This window comes from Haliaeetus leucocephalus, unplaced genomic scaffold (genome assembly GCF_000737465.1).
Source record: "Haliaeetus leucocephalus isolate CR32 unplaced genomic scaffold, Haliaeetus_leucocephalus-4.0 Scaffold339, whole genome shotgun sequence".
NCBI classification, from domain to species: domain Eukaryota; kingdom Metazoa; phylum Chordata; class Aves; order Accipitriformes; family Accipitridae; genus Haliaeetus; species Haliaeetus leucocephalus.
The window spans coordinates 20,501,260-20,522,910 of record NW_010972775.1 but is presented as its reverse complement, the minus strand read 5'-3'; the positions used below and the strand labels follow the sequence as shown (position 1 = coordinate 20,522,910).

At 44.5% G+C, this 21,651-nt stretch overlaps 1 protein-coding gene across 1 annotated transcript in view; it reads left to right on the top strand.

The window, feature by feature from the left end:
- The window catches only part of CHSY1 (chondroitin sulfate synthase 1), a gene marked incomplete at its 5' end in the record, with an annotated part of 89,417 nt that overhangs the window by 10,784 nt on the left and 56,982 nt on the right, over positions 1–21,651 (top strand). Inside the window, one exon of the mRNA XM_010572305.1 lies at positions 9,100–9,595. Coding sequence (XP_010570607.1) covers positions 9,100–9,595 — 496 coding nt within the window. The remainder of the gene's footprint in view (positions 1–9,099; positions 9,596–21,651) is intronic.

The window sequence follows — 21,651 nt, the reverse complement described above, 5'->3', positions numbered from 1 at the left end:
TCGGCTCGGCTCTCGGCACGGCCGTTTCTCCTGAGGAGCGGCTGAGGTAAGAGCCCGCGGGCGGGAGGTCTTCCGCGGCGGGGCCCTTGCGGCCGGGATCCTCCCCCCGCCGCCGGCCCGGGGACCGCTCGCTCTTCCCCGGGGCAGGTGTGAGCGAGCCGAAGGGGGGGCACGCTGAGACCCGGCTGCCCTCACACCAGCCCGGGCGCAGTGTGGGCAGCACTGGGGCGCTCTCCGGGCGGCCGGGCCGGGTTGTGGGGAGGGAGGTGCCCCGACCGCTCCTCCGCCGCCTGGACAGGTCGACGGAGACGTGAGGGGTCGAGTTGAGTCGCGTTGACGCTCTCACAGGGTCTGGTTGAGCCGGTACCTGGCAGACGGACCCAGCGGTCTTGCCTGAGGGTCGGGCAGCCCCTCCGTAGCGAGGGGGCACCTACCACCGGTCACTGGGGGAGACGCGGTCGTCAGAGTCCTTCCCTCAAAGCTTCTGCCTTGGGCATGGTCGCGTCACGCTGGTGCAGTCCTTGGCTGCTGCTTCTGAAGAGAGCCGACAGCCTGCTAATAATAATAATAAAGTTTGGAGACCGCTGTAACCCCCTGGATAGGGGAAAAAAAGACTGCTGTGCCAAGCTGACAGCATATGCTTAGGAACGAAACTCAGAAAACGCATCTGGGAACAAAGAGTAAAATCAACCTCTGCTTGTCGCAGCTGTTGCTAAGGCTGGACCAGGTAGCGAAACGGCTCAAATGGGGAAAGTCAGCTTGGGTGAAACGCCTCTAGCTTTGGGCTAGTGAAGCTAGCGCCAGAATCGGGGTCTCTGAGCCATGTGTTTATTACCTGAGTATACCTCTTTTTGGAGCAGGGACAATCTTTGTGCTTTGCACCGCGTGCTGCTCGCTGTAGCCAGCGGCGTGGTCTCCAGCTGTAGCTGGGTATCGCTGTGAACGTTGCGTGCTAACAGGAGTTCTGTCCAAAGCCTTGGCAGCATCAGAATAATCATCTCTTATGTGAGAGACGTGTCTGTGGCTTTGGAGAAACTCTCTGCTCTGCTGAAATATGCTTATTGCTCCAGTGTTCGCGCCAGCAGGCAGTGCTGGGAGGCTGCGCGGGAAGCCTGCTTGGGAAATCTGAAAGAGTTAAGAGCTAAAATGTCAGCTCGGGTATACCCCAGCTCCGATTGAGCGCTGCACAGCCAGTGCTGTCAGAGGAGTAGCCGGGAGCTCTGGGGCGGATCTGTCTCTAATAAAACGTCCCCTTCAGTCTTGTACTAGAACAAACCCTTCTCCATCTCCTGCCTGCCCAGGTTGAAAAGTATTTGGCCCTATTGGCCAGTAAGAACAGTATGGCAAAACTGTGTATGATGGACCACCTCCTCCTCCTCCCACTGCGCAGCTCTGGCTTTGGGAGAGGGTTGCTCTCTCTCTGTATCATCATCAGATGCACTAAAATTGCTTAATTTGGGCAATCTGAAGCATATTGTCCACCAACAATGGTTTTAATGGTAACTTAATTCCTTCTTTCAGCAGTAGACCTGTAATAAAGTTACAGAGAGTGCATGGTTGGTGCTTTGAAATGGGTGAAAGAATCTATTTCTTCAGGGTTATGTATTCTTCTTCACCATGTGGGATGGAACATTTTGGATTGCAAATCTCATGAGCCATGTAATTTACATTTACATACAGAAAGGCTGGAGTTGTGTTGGGACATCACATAACAGGTTTTATGGCAGAATAGTTTGTTTAGCATCAATCAGATTTTGTGTCAAGAATTCAAGAAAGGGAAATGTATCACAATATGGTCCAGAGATGGGTGTTAGTTGTGGAACATTTCACTTTGCTGGTGTGGGAAGGATTCATGTCCCTGGCTTTGCCCGTGCTTGTTGAACAGTCCCGTGCTGTGGGAGAGCTGGGTTTACAGAACCAGATCTGCAACATCTGCTCACACACAAAAAAAAAATGGCTAAAGATGCAACTTTAGAAATCCAGCTATGGAATCGGGCTCCTTCAGCCCTCTGAAGGAGATCTGAGTATCACTTTTTCCTGCACTGCTATTTTGGTTTAACCTCTAGAGATGACATCCACTCTCAGAAGGGATGAATAAAGAGACCTCTTAACGGTGCGGTAGGGCTAAATGCATTTTTCTCACCTCTGTTGCTAAAAGAAACTGGTGACAGGAAGACATCTTTGGGGGAAGGTGGGGAGGGGGGAAGAGGAAGACAAACCTGAAATCTTAAATGGTTTTTGATTGCCATGAAGTACTCAAGCAGACAATTGCTGGGATTACTACATTGACAAAGCATCCTGGTGAGCTGAATCGCTGGCACAGGGAGTGAAATGGGAAGCTGCTAGCAAGGCATTCCCGGGGTGGCAGCGTGTGCAGAGCCTTGATACTAACGCTAGCCAGAGCGCTGAAAGGAATTAGGGATTCAGAGGCTGAATACCTCCAAATTGCTGTGGCTCAAAGGCCATTTACAGACACAGCTAAAAGGGACCGGAGCGGAAAGCATTTGCTGATCCTTGCTGCTGTGAATCCAGATAGGGTCTAACAAGAGGGGAAGCAATCCACTTCCTGAACATCAATCACGAGCAAAATGACCACTGCAAGGCAAAACGGGCCTGCTGGATTTTCAGGAGACGCCGGCTCTTTGAAACAGTCATGCTTTTGTAGTCTGCAAGGCAAAGAATAAGGTTTTAGATCTACAGGTTTTCGGAGGGCAGATTTGTAGCTTCAGCAGTTACTGCATCTGACAGCCAGGTTAGCAGAGCTTCCCTTCCAGGAGGCCAGTGAAGTGCAGCAGCAGAAACTGCAGTGTCACATCAAAGGACAAGAAATAGTCAGGAAAAGAGCTGTGCAGGAAGGAGTTAAGGTATGGCTGGGGTTCAGGGAAAGTGCAACAATATGTGCTAATGGTTTTGCAGTTGAGGGGAGTTGTCCTAAAAGAGCTGCAGGAAGGAGAGGATGGGAATAAGCAATCACCCAGAAGATTTAAGTGTGCTGTCTCAGGAACAGAGATATCAGCCAGTTAACTTTTTTTTTTTTGCATAGCAACTAGATTTCCTGGGAAACGTGGCAGGAGACTAGTGTGAATGCAGTTAAAGGCGAGATGTCAGAGGCTGGCCTTTGGCAGTGTCTCTGCAGGAACACAGCCGCAGTGCTTCTCAGTTTGGGACAGTCCCCATGGCACCTTGAAGTGCCACAAGGCCACACACATGAGGACCACAAGCGATGCCTGGGCTTGTGCTAAGCCATCCCACTCCTGCAGCAGAAGGATGCCCTTCAGGAGGCTCTGTTTCAAACGTCCTGCCACACTGTTCACGGTGGCTTACAGGAAACAGACTGGACTGGAATCTAAATACCTGAGTGCTTGGAAAAGCTTAAGTGAAAGGCAGCCAGAAGGATTTGGGGTCTAAAGGAGTTTGTATTATCTGTCTAAGCCTGCACTAGCTGCTGCAGAAGTGTAATACAAAACACATTTTTGTGTTTCTTTTTAAATTCGGAGCCTAGGTCGAGGCTTGTGTGGTATTTGGTTTTGGTCCTTTCTGGTTGCTAGTGAGGTAATACGATGGATTGTGGAGCATGCACTCTTGCCTCTCGGGAGGAGGTTGTGTGAAGTGACTTTGAACATCGTGACAACACGATATGCATTTTGCTTAATGTGTCCATCATACTGCAGTATTGCATTAGTGAGAACTCGGTGTGTCCTGCTCTTGTATCCTCTAGCAGACATATGACATACTTGGCCTTTCAGAGCAGTAAGTTACCTAAATTTTGCAAGAATGTTTAAGGAACAGTATGAAACAAGTACAGTGAGAGTAATTGGCATTGATGCATGGGGATAAGGAGAAACAAAGTCACCTATGTACCCCAAAATAACCATATGGCCCAAACCTCTGAGACACTTGGGCTTTGATCTTAGTCTGACCCACTGAGTATCAGTGTCCTTACAGATGATGGATCTGTTTCTGTCCCTGTTTCTACAAGGAAGGTGGATGGATATCCATGGACAGAAAACTGGCATCACTTTAAATTGGAGGACTTTAATTCAAAGGACTCTAAGGAGGTGTGGAAGCTGCTTGGGTTCTCCATTAAAGCTGAATACCAAACTGTCCTGCAAAAATTTGAAAGGAACTCCCCCTCAAAATCTGAATTCTGTAACGCAGATATTAACTGACAAGCTCTTTTAAACCTATCTGGAAATTTAAAAACCCAGCTTGTTTTTCTGACCTCTTGTGATGGTCATCTGCAGTACCATGTGCAGGAGCAGCATGCTGGTTTCCGTGCTCAGTTCTCCTGGCTAAGCTGTGATTCATTTGCTTCCCCTGTAGCAAGCGTTGCTGGAAAGATGGGACCTTGAAGAACAGTTATGCAAAACTGGCCCTAATTCAACAAGAGATTTAGCTGAACCATGTATTCAAGAAATCACTCTTTTAGGTCCGTTATCTTGCCAAGTTCTTCACAAATTATGATTTTCTTCAGCATAATTATACAAGATGACTATTTCTCAAAACTTTAAATGGTTTCTCTGATCTCCTCTAAGGGAGGTTCCCAAGCAGCAGACAAAAACCAAATACATTTTATGTAATCGCCTCCACTTTGGGTCTCTACAAAGGGAGCACTCTGCATAACACCACTGACTGTGCTTCTGCTGAGTCTGCAGAGCTGATAACAAAGCAAGGTAATACAAGTAAATAATAAACACTGGAAACCGAAGATAAAACATTGCAGATAAGTGCTTCTCCTGCTCCAAGCTATGCTTCTGAAACTTCTTTTTAAATGAAGAAATGACTTAAGACAACATTTGGTGACTATAGTAGTGGTCACTTTTTAGAAAATACTGGGTTTTTTTAGCACTCTCTTTGTGCACAGTTTTCTGTATTGCATGAATACCTGTACCAACTGTGACAAAATCTTTGCACCCTGTTTGCTTGTGACTTGCTCAGATTAGGGTACACATAGAGTATCCAGTGCGCAAAACCAGTTAAGGGATGGTAAAATGGACTTGGTAGCCACCAATACTGGAGCAGTCCTAATGTCCTCTGCTAAGAGGTTTCTTCTAAGGAAGCATTACCTAATTTTTCTATGTTTCTGTTCGTTTAAATTGCACTTTGATTCGCTTGTCAACGCTAGCTTCTAGTTTGTTGGAGTTATGTGCCCTGTGCACCGAGAGAAACCAGGTCGCACACTGTCATGCATGTTTTCAGTGCTGCCCCTGGGGAAGGTAATAGAGAGCCTTGCCATCCTGATTCATGCACATCCTCCTGTTTAACCGAGCAGATTCAGATTACACAGAGGAGATAAGGTTGGATTCTGTCAGAGCAGTTCAGTTGCTGAGTTTTTAAATGACCAGTTTAGTACACGTATCGGTTGTATTCAGAACCTGATATTTCTCTCTGGATAGAGTTGAAATGGCCTTAAGCTGCCTGAGGCCACCAGTGATCACTGCAGTGGAGGTGGTCTCTGCAGGTGTAGATACAGGAGTTGGGTGGCAGAAGTGTCATGACCGCATTTCCTTTAAACAGCGGAGGGTGATGCAGAGCCCTTGCAGGGGGAAGGAGGGCATCAAGTTTCACTAAAAACATTTTCTCTTGTTTTTTTTAATTATCAAACATACAATTCATTTGCAGATACAATCTGCAAGTCTTGTATTAGAGAAGCCTTGACCAGGAAAACAATGTCAGCTGGTGGGAGTGGGTGCTGGTGGGGCCACAGAAGTAGGAGGGTGTTGAGACAAGAGCTCTGTGCCTAAGGAGCGGAAGGGGTCAGGTTGCGGCCCATAACCTGAGAGCAGACATGGTAAACTGGACTTCAGGTGGGAGGATGGGCAAGAAACATAGCTGTTAACACATTAATCTGCAGAATCGCTTGTGATTGAGCCAGGTCTGATTCTTTGCAATGTCAGATGAAAAAGTTAAAAGTAGCTTTGATCAGAATTCATCCATGCATTTACCAGTCCTTAATTCTGCTCATAGCTGGGGTCAGAAAAATGTACTTAAAGTTCATCTTACAATCTGTGGTTTGGCTTCTTTGGCAGAGTGCAACAACGTGTTTCCTGAGCAAACTTCTTTCTGTATTCTCTCCCCCAAAAAGGGCCGCAGCAAGCTGTGGCTTAGACATAAGGAGCAGCACATGGTGAGTCCCATTGTTTCAGCTGCTGCTGAGCAGCGCTTGCATTGACACAGATGCTCAGGCAATTTTTTGATGTGGGAGCATATTTTGTCTGTCTGGGTTCGAATGAATGCTCGAAGCCACAGTCACAAATAACACGGCGAGTTGTCTTATCCTAGAAATTGCATTGTCACAGGAAATCAGCAAAGGCTTGGTCAAGCTGTGCTGGGGCATGGTCGATGTGAGATCTTGAGGCTGAAGTAATGTCGTGGTGCCAACCCAAGTCACACACTGATCATTGGGGTGTGGTTAATGTTAGGGCATGGTCTTTCTGTGTGCGTTGTGCTCTCCATGTATGCAGGAATATGTCTCTGGTTTATTCCTGTTTTAGTATGAAACTTAAATGTGGCCCAGATCCTTGAAAAGATGGGGTCAAACTGGCTTTGAGCTGAGGGGTTTAATGCAATACGAGGACTGGGAATCAAATGTGCCAGGGCTTATGGATGTACATGCATTTCGTTCCCTCTCCATTGAATGGGAACTCTTCTCTTGACAATATTTAGGGGGGTCCTGAGGTAAGGGTACCTGGTTGGAGAGAAGGAGTAAATTTGAACTGGGAACCAACAGAAGGGGTGGTGGTGTAAAAAAAAAACCAACAAAAACCAACAAAAAACCAAACCGAACCAAAACAAAACCCACTTGAAGACTGCTCCAAAAGAGTCCAGAAAGGAGTGATTGAAGATATCTTGCATTGTCCGTAGTTTGTAATCATTACAAAGGCAGACCTTTCAGGATCTTGAGAGCAAGTCTGAAAATTCATTGTTTGCTTTTGATTAAAAAAAGCGAATAAGCAGAAATTTCCATAAGACTTTAGCTTATAACTTCACCTGGTGATTGTCTGGAAAGTGTCCTGGGTCCACCCAAAGCTGCATGGGGAACTGGTCTCAGTGGATGAGATAAGCTGCGTTTCTCAGTAGCTTCTTCTGCCTTCTCTTTTTATGAGATTAAAATTTGAATGTATCAAGTACCTTTAATGAAGAAGTCTTTTAAACTTAGATTGGGAGTTGATATGGGAAGAGCAATTTACCATGTAGTCTTTTCATTCAAGACCAGATGATTTGTATGTGGAGTGTGGGTGTCAGAAAATAAACAGCAAAACTTCCTTAATAGTTAGTGAAAGTTCAAGATATGAACATGTCTTATTTTTAAATGGGCAGTTTTCAATGCTTTAACAGGATGTGATTTTATAACCACTAGTACCGTGCATTAATTGCATCACTGTTCATTAAAGGCCTCAGCCTCTGTTGTGAAGTCAACAGGAATGTTTCCACTGGCTTTACTCTGTGCTCTTCTGGGAAGCTGGGATCTAAACTTTTCCTATGAAACACTACCCATTGCAGTAAGAAATCCAGAAGACAAAGCTTTTAAAGTAATTGGGCAATATTCATTACACAGGGCTGAACTAGTGTGTAACTGTTAAGGTGTCAAAGTTGATGTTTAGTTACTGCTAATTAAGTGCCTTTGTGTTTGCTGGTGGGACTTAAAAATATTTCAGAAGAATTATTCCTTACATTGCAGGCTTTGTACAGTAGCTAATTCTGGAGATCTCAAATTGCAGATGGTCTGTACTGCCCAAAATCTGCTCTGCTTTTGGCAAGAAACCTATGTTGAGAGGCATCTGGTAAAAGTGACAGTGATGTATTGAGGGAATACTGTGTCCTTTACCTTGAGACCGTTTTCACATTCAGCTTTGAATATAGGTTATATTCTGATTATAGTCACCAAACATGATTAGAAAATATTCTCCCTCTGTACAAAAAGGGGCAAAACTTGTTGGTTTACCAATGAAAATAGTTTTCTGTGAAGGATACGTGAACTCCGCTTTTTCCCAGGTAGAATTTGAGAAAATGGCACTGAAAGCCTAAAATTCATAATTTTTAGGGCAAGGCTGTAACAGCTACATGATTGAAAATCCTCCCTGGAGGAGGTTAAGTATTCTGCAGTCTGTCTTGAGGAATCATCCTACGTCTCTTCCTGCAATATAAGTGACCCAGTTTGCCCACGCAGATGGGTTGGATTTGGCAAAGAGGAGCACAAAAGGTGTGGAGCAGATGTCGTCGCTGTGCTGCTTCGCACAGAAAAGGCTCCTCTTTTGTGATGTTCCTCTCTACTAAAATCTAGTTTGAAGTGTGCAGAAAGCTGCTGGAGGTGCAGCTGTTGGTAGCACCAGGTCATCTGTTGGGATTACATGTTTTGCATGCATCTCTTAAGACTATGTTTCTACTAGTCTTTTGCTGGTATGGGCAGACCCATTTGAGGTTAGTGTTGCTGCCATGCTCTGTGCTTCTCCGGCCATCACAAACAGGCAGTAGTGTTTTACTTCTGTCAAAGCCCTACATGCTTCTCCACACAGCATCTGGAGAAGTTGCTGTTTGGTTGGTTTCCCACAGGGTACTGATTCTTCACAAGCTCATGTGAAATTTGCATCTATTTACTTTCTGGAAGTCAGTACTTCTGAATGCACATTTGCGCTTTTGGGGGCTTAGAGGGACTAGAGGGTGGATATGATGCTGGATAACTTTCAGGGAAGCTTTGGAGGCATTAAATCCAGTTGTATGTGAATTGTTTGCCCATCTTGGCTCCCTTTGGCTTCGCTCTGTATCTTGTGACCAATAGCTGTTAGACCAGTACTGAGTGTGCTTAGGAAATTCTGCCTGCCAGTAGTGAACTACTACTATTGAATTATTTTTCTTTCAGGGATGCAAAAATGATACTCAGATGCTTGCCATACCAGAATTTTTTGTGTGTTATACCAATTGATCTGTGTGCCATGTGAATATCCTCATTTGTGGGGAAAAAAAATAACATTTCAAGGTGTTTAAAAAGAAAATTTGTAAAGCAGATGAAGTGTAGTTCCTTTGAGTGGCCTCTGGTAGAACTCTTTGCCTGCCTTGGTTTGCATACTTAATTAGTCCTTATTGTCTTTTTCAATCTAGAACATGGTCCAAAACCATTCCTGGCAAGGTCGAATTCTTCTCCAGCGAGGGTTCGGACACCTCTATTCCCATCCCCATCGTGCCACTTCCAGGTGTAGATGACTCTTACCCACCCCAGAAGAAATCTTTCATGATGCTCAAATACATGCATGACCACTACTTGGACAAATACGAATGGTTTATGAGAGCTGATGATGATGTTTACATCAAAGGGGACAAACTGGAGAACTTCCTCAGGAGTTTGAACAGCAGCGAGCCCCTCTTTCTTGGGCAGACTGGCCTCGGCACCACAGAGGAGATGGGGAAGTTGGCACTGGAACCAGGTGAGAACTTCTGCATGGGGGGACCAGGAGTGATCATGAGCCGGGAAGTCCTGCGGAGAATGGTGCCCCACATTGGCGAGTGCCTGCGAGAGATGTACACCACCCATGAGGACGTGGAAGTGGGAAGATGCGTACGGAGGTTTGCAGGAGTGCAATGTGTATGGTCCTATGAGGTAAGGGTGAGGGCATGGAGAATGAGGTGTGCCTTGGGGAAGGTAGAGGAGAGGGTGGGAGAGGCTGGCAGCAGGGGATTGCTGTTGTATGGCTGCGCAGCAGTTCCTCCAGAGCTTCCCTCCCTTTGCAACTTGACCGTCCAACTGTACAGTTTCTACACTCTCTGTATTCTCCAAGCGTCACCCTGGGAGAGACTTACACAAATACAGAAATGCAACAGTAAGGAGGGAAATGGAGCCTGACATTAGGCACATTGGGGTGGGGGGATGAACATTCATCATTCATAACAGATATTTTTATTTAGACAGAAAGGGAATAAGCTTATATCAAAATGGCCATGGGTCCCTGCAGTCTTGACTGTCTAGGCCTCTTTTCTCTAGCTGGGTATGTCATGGTGTCAGTGTGGAAAACAGATGATACAATTACTGTGCAGCTCGCTGCAGTTGAAATGTACAAGGCTGACAGATGTTTGCCCTGACAGTGACAGTTTTTTCCCAAACTACAGCCATGGCAGAGATGTCTCATGGTGGCTGGCACTGTCACACCTGTGTGCTGAGCTGCCTCCCAGCCTGCCAGCAGCCCAACTCCATTGCTGCTCAGGGGACTCGCTGGCAGCTCCATCCTGCAGGTGCCTGCTCAGCATGTCCTTGATGTCAGCAGAGACAAGCCACCGCTCTTACACCGAAACATGAGGTCTGCCCACACTGATGTGGCTGTGAATTTGGCATCTTGGAAAAAAATGAGAGGGTCCCCAGCGTGGTTGTGGCAGTTTGCTGCTGCTGTTCCTGTGGGATAGTGGGGGCTGGTGGCTCCTCCCAGGGGTGAGGGGGAGGTTCTCCTGCCTGGGTGTGCTGGTCTCCTTGAAGTGAGTCCTGGGTGTTTACAGACTGTCTGATTGAAAACACCTGCTGGACTTGAGCTGCTGTTTCTCCTCTAGTACAGGGAAAAAGCTGCTTGGTCTGTCTTAGAAATAAGGGACAAGTTGAAAGCAGAAGAGAGGGTGAACAGTTTGTCTTTTTACACAAACATTTATGACTTGTACGCAACTATCGCTTTGTCCTTTTATGAGATGTGGTAAAGAGGGGGATTCCTCTGCCCGCGTGACAGAGGAGCTTTGGTCATTGATGACAACAGATACTGCTGCTGACCCGCTCTTTCACTGGCAAAGACTTCCATTAAACTTTTGACACTGAATTTCTGCCCCCAAAAGTTGTTACTTTGTTTCAGTTCACAGTTCACTGAGGGAATGAGGTCTCCAGCTGCAGTAATTCATTCATATCTTTTGTGCATAAAGACTTTCTGGACTAACAGTGGCTTTCCTCATGGCCTGCTTACAGACCTGGAACTAGTTTATGTATTGCCAGCATTGTGGTTAGCTGTTGATAAGGAATCAGTAATTTTTTCCGCAGTTTTTAGCAGCATAAAATCTTTACTCTAGACATTCTGAGTTGAAATAAATTCTGATGTGAATGCCTGTGCAGTGTGACATTTGATAACTTACTGAAGGTCAGTATTTTAGTCCTACTGAAACTGGCAAAGACCTCCTGCATTCAATATGATCAAATTTTGGCTTGAAATAGCTAATGATAGCACACAACTGCACTAGGAATGCTATCTGACAGAATTAGATTGGCCTTTTCTCAAAATCAGTTTTGTTTGATCAGCTTCTGTCAAATTATCTGTAGTGCTGGATTCTCCCAAGTGCCATGAATTACTTAAAATTGGTTTGTGTGAAGTATATAAACTGTAAGATGTTCAGAAGTAACCCGTGAGTGTGAGATGCTAAGACTCAGCTGTTTCGGAGAGAGGGAAGAGTTTCGATGATGAAAGTACACTGCTTCTGCAAGGAATAGGTCCACTCTCATTTAGTTGAGGCTTTTAAATTTAAAAAACTGTCATATTTTCCTTTTTTTTTGATCTGGTCCTCTCATTGCCCAGGCAACTAGATTAAATGTGCCTGGTATTTTATTTAAGATAAAGCAATAGCTGTGTGAAGTAACACAGCTGTCGTAACAGCTGTGTTAGGAAAGCTTGGTGTAAAAGCAACATTTTCCATGTCTTGTATGTTCATGAACATCAAGTAACAGGCCACTGTAAGTGAATTGCAAAGCGTTGTATTTCAGTGAGCTTCTGACAGAGCAAAAAGTTTATCTGTGCCTTCTCTGCTGGGGCACAGCCACCACATTCTTCACAATTCCTGTCAAAAGGGAAGCAGCGACAGCATAAGGCTCAGCAAACAAAATGGCATTGGCCTCAGAAAACCCAAACCTCAAACTTCTCCATCACTTGCTGCACTTCCTATTCTGGAGAGTCTCAAGTGAAAGCACAAATGAGGAGCTCAGGTCTTCGCAGTCACCTCCCAGCTCTTTGGGTTTTGTTCTTAGCATCTTGGACATGGAATGCCCTGCCGGACCTCAGTGCGGGTGGTTTTTTTCCCTGCACTGTTCTTGCGGTGGGCTCTATGCCCAGAGTCATTTTACTCATCTCCATGACTGTCACTGCCCCCTTTCTCTGATTTTAGGATCCCACAATGTCTTTACTGTGCTGCTCATCTTCCCTGGCTCTGGCTCTGGTGGTGTGCCCAAACGTGTCTCCAGGCCTGGCTCTGGTTTTTTTCTGCTCACAGCAGTCTGTCTCAAAACCCTGTTTTTTCAACCCCTTCCTGTGCTTCTGTCACTTCACTGCTCTCTGCGGTGCCTCTTAGACCACTTCATTAGTGGCACTGGTTATTGCCCGTTTCAAGACTTGGAAAGATTTGTTCACACTCTTCCTGCTGCCAGGATCTTTTCAGCAAATATAGTAAAGGAATGGACACCATGATTCTTTGGACTTCCTGTTTCATCTCATCCCAGAAAAGAGGCTGCAACAGTGTGTGCAAGCTTGAGGAGAACTGAAGCTCCCTGGGCTCTGGGGAGCTTTGTCTGATGCGCCCAGGCTGCTGCTTCAGGAGCAGTTTGCAACCCATGATGGATTTTAGGCTCCTGTGACCAGGCTTGTATGTTGCCTTACTTGACACAGGTCGAGTGAGTCACAGATAAGACATGCCTCTTAAAATGTAAGTTCTTTATGGCAAGTATTCTCATTGTTGTAAAAACAAAACCGAGACTGTTACTGCTATTTGACAAATAGCTGTAAAACTCAGCCTTCTATAGGGTGGAGCAGCCAAAGCTATGGATTTTATACAGCAAACTGGAATTAAAAAAATCTTGAAAAGAATGGAGCTGTGAAGTCTCTGAAGCTTATGGATGGGAGCTTGACAGTTTATGAAGTAGTATAGAGCACAGTCCTTCCTCTTGAAGAGGACAGAAGGCTTGTACTGAACTTGCTAGGAAGTGATTCTGTATTTCTGGTGAATGTTGGTATTTTGGACTTCAGGCAGGCTGCTGGGTTTTTTCCTCAGAAAAAGTTTACATATTTAAGTCTTCTTCCTTCTCTCATTTCCTCCCACCGGTAGTTCTTCTAGTTTGTCTTGCATGGATCACAGAGACATGCTAGTTTTGTTTTCTCATGCACTGCCGTGTGGTGCTATGCATGGTCTTGGCTGTTCAGCCTGAGAACAGGTTTCAGCTTTGGTGACAAGTTATCTCATTTGTGATTTAAACGATCCCAATGTATTGTTGATCTCAGTTTTCGTTTTGAGTCTAATGTTTCCTTTAAATGCATCTAAATTGCAAAGCCATCGCTCTGTAGCTTAGTGTTGTTTCAGCCTTGTTTCATAGCTGCTGCTAAGTATTGTTCTAATTTGTGTTTAATATCCTCACCTTAAGAGCACTGGTAACTTTAATACAAGCTCTTTGTAGCTGCTAGAAATCAAGGCAGTGCTGATATATATCCCATTAATTTCTTCAGTAATAAAACCCTTCTGACACATTGCTTTCAGGTGATACCAATGCTTCGTGTCCTACAGTGCAATAGAAACAGCTGGATCCAACGGAGCAGCTTACGCTACTTCTAACTGCTAGTACAAATGCCCAAATGTTTTGTCTGGTTTTCCTTCTGTTCTGGTTGAGGGTAGTGGGAGAAATTAGGTAAGAAGCATCAAGTGTGTCTGTGTGCAGGGGGCAGTGCTTTCCTCCAGACTAGCGACAAGTACTCTTAAATGTCCTGAAGTGAGACAGGTTTTTTCTTATAACATACATGGAAAAGAAGCTATGACAAAGGGAGCAATCACGTCAGGAAACATGAGCATCAAGGAAGAGTATGTCCAACCTTTTGGGCATTGGTGAGGGAAAATGTAGGGCAGTGGTAACTAGGGATAGCAGGGGGCTTCTGAGAGGAGGGGGATTTGAATTAATGTTTTGTGTGGTCTTTCATCTGTAGTAATTGAAGATAATTGCTACTCTGAAATTCACTGAAGTTAGGAAATCCCTTAAAGTGCTCATTATATCTGCCAAGTATACTGGCAGTGCCAGAACATACCATTTCTGGAATGGACTCTCCTGTGGGCAAAACTGAAGTTTATGGTTTTCTGCAAGATAGCCAGAAGTAAAAAAAAAAAAAACAACCACCAAACAACAACAACAACAAGAAGTCCTGCAGTGATTGATCAGAACTGAAAGACTGGGACAGATGCAACTGTTAATCACTAACCTTCAGTTACCTTTCTTTATCATCTGAGAAAGAACCTTCCTTCATTCATGAAAAAGGAGATTCAGGCAGTTTGTAGCTGGCTAATGTATGGCACGCAGCATGCGGTGACTTCAGCAGGAGGAGCTGTACAGCTCGGAGCAGGGCAGGATGGGGTCTATGAGGAGGTGCTTTGGGCAGGGTGCTCTGAAGCACCTCAGTTCACTGCAGGCTGTGTGGGGCAGTGGGGTTGGACTGTGAAGTTTGGTCGCTCTTGCTCTGTGAACCCTTGCCTTGGACTCCAGGCAGAAAATGTAAGACTCGGCTTGTCTTTGTGGTGGGACCATCCAGCAGTGCTTCTGAAATCAGATGCTCTAATACATATATATCGTCCTGGCTTCAAAGCTCATATGTTTTTTTGAAGTCAGAGCATAGGAACTTGGCAAACCCTGACAGCAACAGATACCTTATCTCACCGTGTGTGTAGCCCATTGCATCTCCTCAGGAAATGTACGATACAAATGACATGTGTGTGTATGCACAAGAGGAAGAATACAAGCATGCCCAGTGTTTTAGGGTGGATGTTTATAAATCCGTCTTTTCTTAAGCACTAAATTTTATCTTTGAAACACTTCAGAGATGTCTTTTTGGCTTCGGAGTAAGTTGGAAGTGGGTGGTCATCCATTCTGGGGATGAATGGAGATTGAGCTTCACGAAGGTAATGAGGAGTGACATTTCGTCAGAGGACAGACAGGTAAGACTAGAGAAGAGCATTATCTGGGCAGGGAAGGTGATGCATGGGGCTCAGTGTGAGACTAAAATACGTGACTGATGTGACAGGGAGTCTGTGACAACAGTGGGGGAGGCAGTGTGGTATGACCACTGTGGTCTAATTTTAGTAGCAATGTTTGCTGAGGAGGAGGGCAGAGAGGTCAGAGTAGAGAGTAAAGGCTGCAGTTTGGGTTTGTGAAACCAAGGTGTGGGTTAGGGAGGGTTTGGAATAAGAGACAGATCTCAGATCTGCACCAAAGTCCTGACCTAGCTCTTTCACTTCAGAAAAAAAATAAATATTTGAGAACCAAATATTTCAAAGAGGGAAAACTTGACATCACTAAGTCATTTCTTGGTGGCTTCTGAACTCAGGTTGGTAAAGGTTTCTTGTTTGTTGTAGAAATCAAGAACCACTTTGTATATAGTGCTAAGTGTTGTACCAAAGTTACTTGGGTCTGGATCTTACTGACTTTCTGCTGGCCATCATTTTAAAAGAGGAAGGCTGTGTGCTTTGTGCTTACATATACATGCCTTTCCAGGTTGTAAAGACTGTTTGAGACTGACCTAGTTTTTGTGAGCACATGGTTAATCTGTCCCTAGTTAGCTGGATGACTTGATCTAATGCCTAAGCTGAGGGTTGCTGAAATGGCGACTTTGATGGTGTCGTGCAGACTCTAAGGAAGCTTCAGCCATTAATCCAGCAAACAGAAGTATTGCTTTTTTTCCCTCCATTACTGTCTTCTTGAAGTACAGTGGTTCGGTTAGAAATTAGGATCTGTGCAGCCTGTTGAGTTTAGGGAACAATCAGGATTAGTTGTTATCTTAAGGACAAGCCTGGAAAGACTCATCCTTCATTGCATGACAGGACAAAGAACTCTAACAAAATAGTTTATCATCCCAGTTTCTTAATTAAGGCACACAGAAGATATTGAGGATTTGAGTTTGTTCTGTTGAGCAGCAGTAGGTGCAGGGAGGCAAGTCTGAGACCAGAAGCTTTCTAATGTATTTTTTCTCTTCTGAACTGATGGGAAAGCCATCTCTCTTTTGCAGGGTAGATTCTTGCTTTATGGATTGCTGGAGCTGGGAGGCTCGGTAATTGGAGGAAATGATGTTGTGCTGTGATCAGAGCTGCGTGCTGCAGTGCCTCTTGTAGGTGAATGCCACCTGACTGGAGACCTTGGAAGGACACGGTTAAGTTCCAAACCTAATCAATATAAAACCCAGTAGTACCTGTGTAGTCAGTTGTCTCCCATGGGTCAATTACGTCTGACCAAACTTTGAGTCGGCAAGTTTCCTTTTCTGTTTTATTTAGTGCTTATCTCTGTGTATAAAAGATGAGGGTGAGAGAATAAACCACTTCATGGCTGCCTCTGTATAAACAGAATCTCTGTGAAATGTCCCATGTGACTAGACAGTAAAAAAAAAAAAAAAGTCTATCTTAGCTGAAGTGGATGTGAAGTGTCTTCAGCTGGAGCTTTCAGTATGGAAGTTGTTAGCTGATCTATATGTAGAGGGTAACTGTGACCTGAATGTTTGGGGCAGGGGGAGGGGGTTAACTGTGTAAGTTTGGAGGTAATACTTGCTTTTCTTCCCTCAACCTATTAGAGCCAAGTTCTGTGTGCAGCTTAAAGTGCCAGCAGTATGTAGGTATCAGAGCCTGTAAGCATGGGAGAGAAAAGTCGGACTTGTTTGGTGATGGGAAATAGAAATAAGTGCTGATGTGGGGAAGGGGCTTATTATAAACTAGCTGAGGTCACCGAAGGGATGGTAGAAACACATTTTGCTCAAATGCTTTTAGTGCTAGCTGTATTATACTTGGAGTATGGTGTTTTGAGAAATATTTGGATTTTTTTTTAAATAAAAACAATTGAATTATTACAGAGAAGAAACAAAAGGTGGATCTTTTAAATGGATGGATATGGTGGGTTTTGATGTAATATTTATTTGTTTGTTTTTTATAAAAACAATTTAGTGTAAAACATCATTTTCTTTTGAACTTTGAGTGAGTGAACACAGATAATTTTCCAGAGTTGCCTTAGACAGTGTTTATAGCCAGCTGTATTGGTGTGTAGCACCTGCTGTGTAGGTGTTTCTTAATGCTTTTGGAGAAAATAGTACATAGCAGGTTAACTCTGCCTTGACACAGCACTGAGTAGCTGCCCTGTGAGCATTTCCCTGTGCTCTCTGGGCTGATAGTGTACTAGGGCAGTCTCCGAGGATGCATTTGTGATGTGTACAATTACATTTTGCCAGTTCACTGTGTTTGCAGTCACTGGTCTGCTGCTGGTGCTGGGAGATAACATTGGAAAGAGCTGTTAACACCAGGCAACTCCTCACCTCAGCCCACAAACTGCCAATTCCTCTTTTGCTTCCCAGTTGCCTACTCCTGAAGTCACTGTCCTTGGTGAACTTTGTGGTCTCCCAGTGCTGACAAGGCAAAAGATGGCATTCAGTGTGTTGCCATGTTTCTTTTTTTATAGCTTCCAGCTGCAATTACTAATGAGAACTGTGTATCTTGAGTCTTCCTGTGCATTGTACCCAAGTCTACTTAACATATGTCAGTAAGGAGCTTGGCTTTTTAAGCTGTGGTGGGAGAACCATTGGTTCATGGATGAACAAGGAAGATGCAAGACGATGACCTGCAATGCCCGGTCCTTGCAGCAGGCAGGTAGCAGTTTAACTTGGTGCTCTGCAGTGTTGTCTGATGGCCCTGCGGATGGTGTGAGTATGTAATCTGACTGCACAGAGGATTAATTGTCCGGGATTTGTCTGACCTCATTTCCTGTAGACATCTCCTGGCTGAAGAGCTGCTGCTGCTGTTTTGTGTTCTAAAACCATCTGATTTGAAGCAGAAAACTTAGTTCTACTTTGCTGGACTGTTACACCATCTTTAATTGACCCTTAGAATGCTTAAAACACTTTAGCACTAATTTCCTGTGTTAAAAGCTTATCTGGACTCCTGGCGGTGTGAACTTTCATGGTTATCAGCTGGAGACCTCTTAAAATCTTGCCAGAAATCCCGATTGCCTGAAGGGTAGGGATTATCTTCCTGCATGCCCAGACCAAAATGACCTTTATGTGTCAAAAAAGTTGGGAACATAATTGGAAGGGTTTGGGGAACTAACAGAGTTTGTTTTTTTAAATCCTGAAGTTTCAGCAGAAAGTGTATTTGGGGGTCCCTGCAGAACTGAAAGTTGAGTTCTGGTTGTTTCTGGTTAGTTTCTTACATAGAAGTGAATTTCTGCTGGTGTCCTCAGTGAAAGCAAGTTAGTTGTCAGTGGTTCTTTCAGATGTGTTTTGAGCAAGTTTAAAAGTACTGTTACAATAACGAAGCAAAAATAAAAGTTGTGATGGATTTTTATCAGGGGCATTCTTGAGAACCAATTGAACTTCATGCCAGTTAATTGCAGCTTGTATGGTAATGGTGACTTCGGTAAAAGAGTCAAAGCCTGCATGTAATTTAAATTGCTATTAGGGACCCAAAGTGTTTTTTAAGACTCTTTGAATAGGAAATGTCCGTTTATCCATTTATACTTTGTCCACTCTGCAGTGTTGTACCCTGATATGAAGTATTGCTGATAAGAGGAAAGCCACTACAGTGAGCTCTCTTTTCCACATAAGTACCCCAGCAGTTTTTCTGCTTCATGGCAAGCTTTGCAGCGGGCGTAATACCATTTTACTTGTGCTGCTGGCAGTGACTTGCTCCCTGGGCTGCAGCATAGACGAAGCTCCAGCGATCAGCTTCTGTGCTTTATGGTCTGATGTCCCGAGAGCATTGCTAGGGTAGAGCAAATGGCTTCATTTAGCGTCTGTTCTGGTTCATAGCTGAGAGCACATGTCAGTACAGGATGGGAGCCCTGAATGGTTATGCAGAGCTGTGAGATGAGGCTCCTACAGCCAGTGCTTTAGAGTCATTAGCTTAGAAAGAGGTTTAGGAAAAGGCACGACATGCTGTTGTGTAATGAAGAGAGCAGAGGAAGGGTCTTACCCGCTGGATCTAAGCTCCATCCAGATCTCTGGGTTTAAGCCTTCCTACTGAATGGCTTTAGGGAGCTCCAGCCGAGTGCTATATTTTTGTTCTTGGAAGCAGTCTTCAGAAGCATCCAGTACTCTTTGTGGATTAAGCACAGGTTCTTAGACAGAGTCTAGGATTAGCAATGAAATAAATGGGAACCCATAGTTTGGACTCAGCCAGCAGTTCATTAGAAAGCAGAAAAGGGTAGTAGAAAGCTGCTTGCCATTCCAGAAGTGCTACTATCACGTTCTTCCAGCTGCAAAGAAAAGCATGTTATCAGAAAACTCGTCTACCTTTGGGTTGCTCCAGCCTTTCTGGGTAGGCAGCCAACATTTGGATGCTGCATCCTTGCCCACTGTCCTCTTGGCCATGCTCAGACCTTGTGTCAGTGTGCTTTCTGAAAGGCTAGCACAAGTTTGTTCATGAAAACTTGTTGCCTGCTCTTGTTCATGATTGCCACTTCAAATGGGTGCAACGGGTGAGAAAAGTGCTCTGAGAATAGCAGCAGAGTATTAATGAAGGTTCCTCTGCTCATAGGCCTTCAATGGGTGTAATTACTTGGCAGTAACTTCTTTAAACCTTATTTGAATTAAAGCTACATGTTTTGGCTGGTTATGTCACCACTGTATTAGTGAGGAATGCAGGAGAGAGTGCTAGTTTGCCTTAACTGAGCTGCCTTAATCCTTTGTAACCATACTTTTTAATATGTGTTACTGTTTTGCAGAGAGACAAAACATTTGCCCAAACAGCAGAGTTCACTCCTCAGCATCTCTGCATAAGGGCAATGTTCTTTGTCCTCAATAAGGACTAAGAAATTTCTTAGTAAGTGGGTATTTACAATTAATATTATGTGCAATTCTGCATAAATACTCGATGGGGAACTCTGTGTCTTATGACTGAGTTTTTTATAAATATTCTTTCCTACAGTCCTCTTCAGTGTATGGTTGCAGAGTGGGTTAAATGCTTGTTCAATTTTTTTAGTGGTTTCATGCACCCTTCAGCCCAGATGCTTCACTAAAAACAATCTTGTCTGACTAGAGTGAGTCCAGAATGTAGACCTCTCACGTTCGTTGTCCAGGTCAGCAAAAACATTGTTCCCTTGCATGTGTATCTTTGCCGTCCTGACAAAAGAGAAATTTGCTTAACCTTATAACAGATGATTTGTCAAGAAATTACCCTTACCTTACCTTGTTTGTTTGACCTTATCACAGATTACTTAATGGGCATACTTGGTTTTATATCCTTCTGCTGAAGACACTTCCTAACATCTTTGGCCAAGGGGAAATTTATTTTAAAAAAACCCCCACAACCAACAACTGAGAGACAATAGCAGATTTAATCTACATAAAGCAGCAGGGCTTTCGCTTTCCTGGAATGTTCACGAGCTGTGGCTTTTCCAGGTTTTGGACAGAGGAATTTTTCTTTGACTTTTTCAAATAATCTTTTTCCCTCTTTGACTCCTTAGAGTTGAAATGTGGGCTGTAGTCACTGCGAGAGCCTTTTGCAGTTGCACTTTGCCTTATTGCTGCATTTTATTGGGCCCAACTGGAAGCCACTTCTGATCCTGTAGAATAATGTGTTTGGCCAAATCGTGAAGTTTGCCAGTGGTGTCATCACTGCTGCATGTGCTTGTACTGAGGAGAAACTGTCCACGTGGTTTCTTATCTCTTCTAGACCAAAAATAACACCATAGCTCCTGCAGCCTTAAAGAGTTAGCCTAATTTCAGAGCTGGAAACTAGGGTGAAGGTGAAAAGGTTATTTCAAAATATATAAATTAGGAGCTGGGTGCCTAAGCATTAGGATGAAAAGCCTTTGTCTGGAGCTCTGGACAGTGAATCAGAAGTATTTGTGATGATCTTTTGCACAGACTCTACTGTGGGGGCAAGTCTCTGCTGAATTGCAGATCTCAAACTTAAATCAAGTGGTGCAGTTCTGATATGGGAACTGCAAGCATGGAAGATAGAAGGTGAGGGCAATGTCATCTTCCTTCTGGTTGTAATGTGGCTCCTCCAGATCCCTGACATGGCTCTGCTGAAGCGAATGGGTCATTTCTCCAGCCCACGGCGTCTGCTTTGTGCCATCTGCCCTCGCGGTTCCTGGTGCAGAGGAAGTGTGAAATGTGTAACCCCGTTTATTCTGCTAGGTGGTCAAGGCTGTCTCCCTTACAGAAAATGCCTTGTTTCTGTTCAGCCAGCACAAAGGCTCTTTTATAGCTGCTTGGCTATACATCTGTCGAGGTGCCTCAGACTGTTAGCACTGGTTACTGTTTGAGGTATGCAGGCTCTGAGGCTGTGATGTACAGTGATACGTTGTTTATATGTTGCCTCCCTTTCCTTTTGAGCATAGGGAGCTGTGCTGTCTCCTGCCCTGAACAAAGCTGGTGTTAGTTATGTGATGGAGCGGTAGCCTGGAGATTTTCCCTTTAAAAGCAGGACTGGAATCCTTGTCTTTCATGCTTTGAATCAAATGTCTGAATATGGCAATGTGGCTGCAGGACAATAGAACTTTCTTTGGGGAAAAGTGTGTTGAATTTCTGCTCCAGAGACAGACCTGGTTTGAAAGAGTGTATGCACCAGCACAGAGGGACCCCCATCTTTCACAGGGCACTTAACAACTAGAACCTCCCCCCCGACTTCCTAAAGTTTTTGAACTTTATTGCAGCTTCTGGATTAATTTCCCCATCTTACCTACCTGCTCCCCCC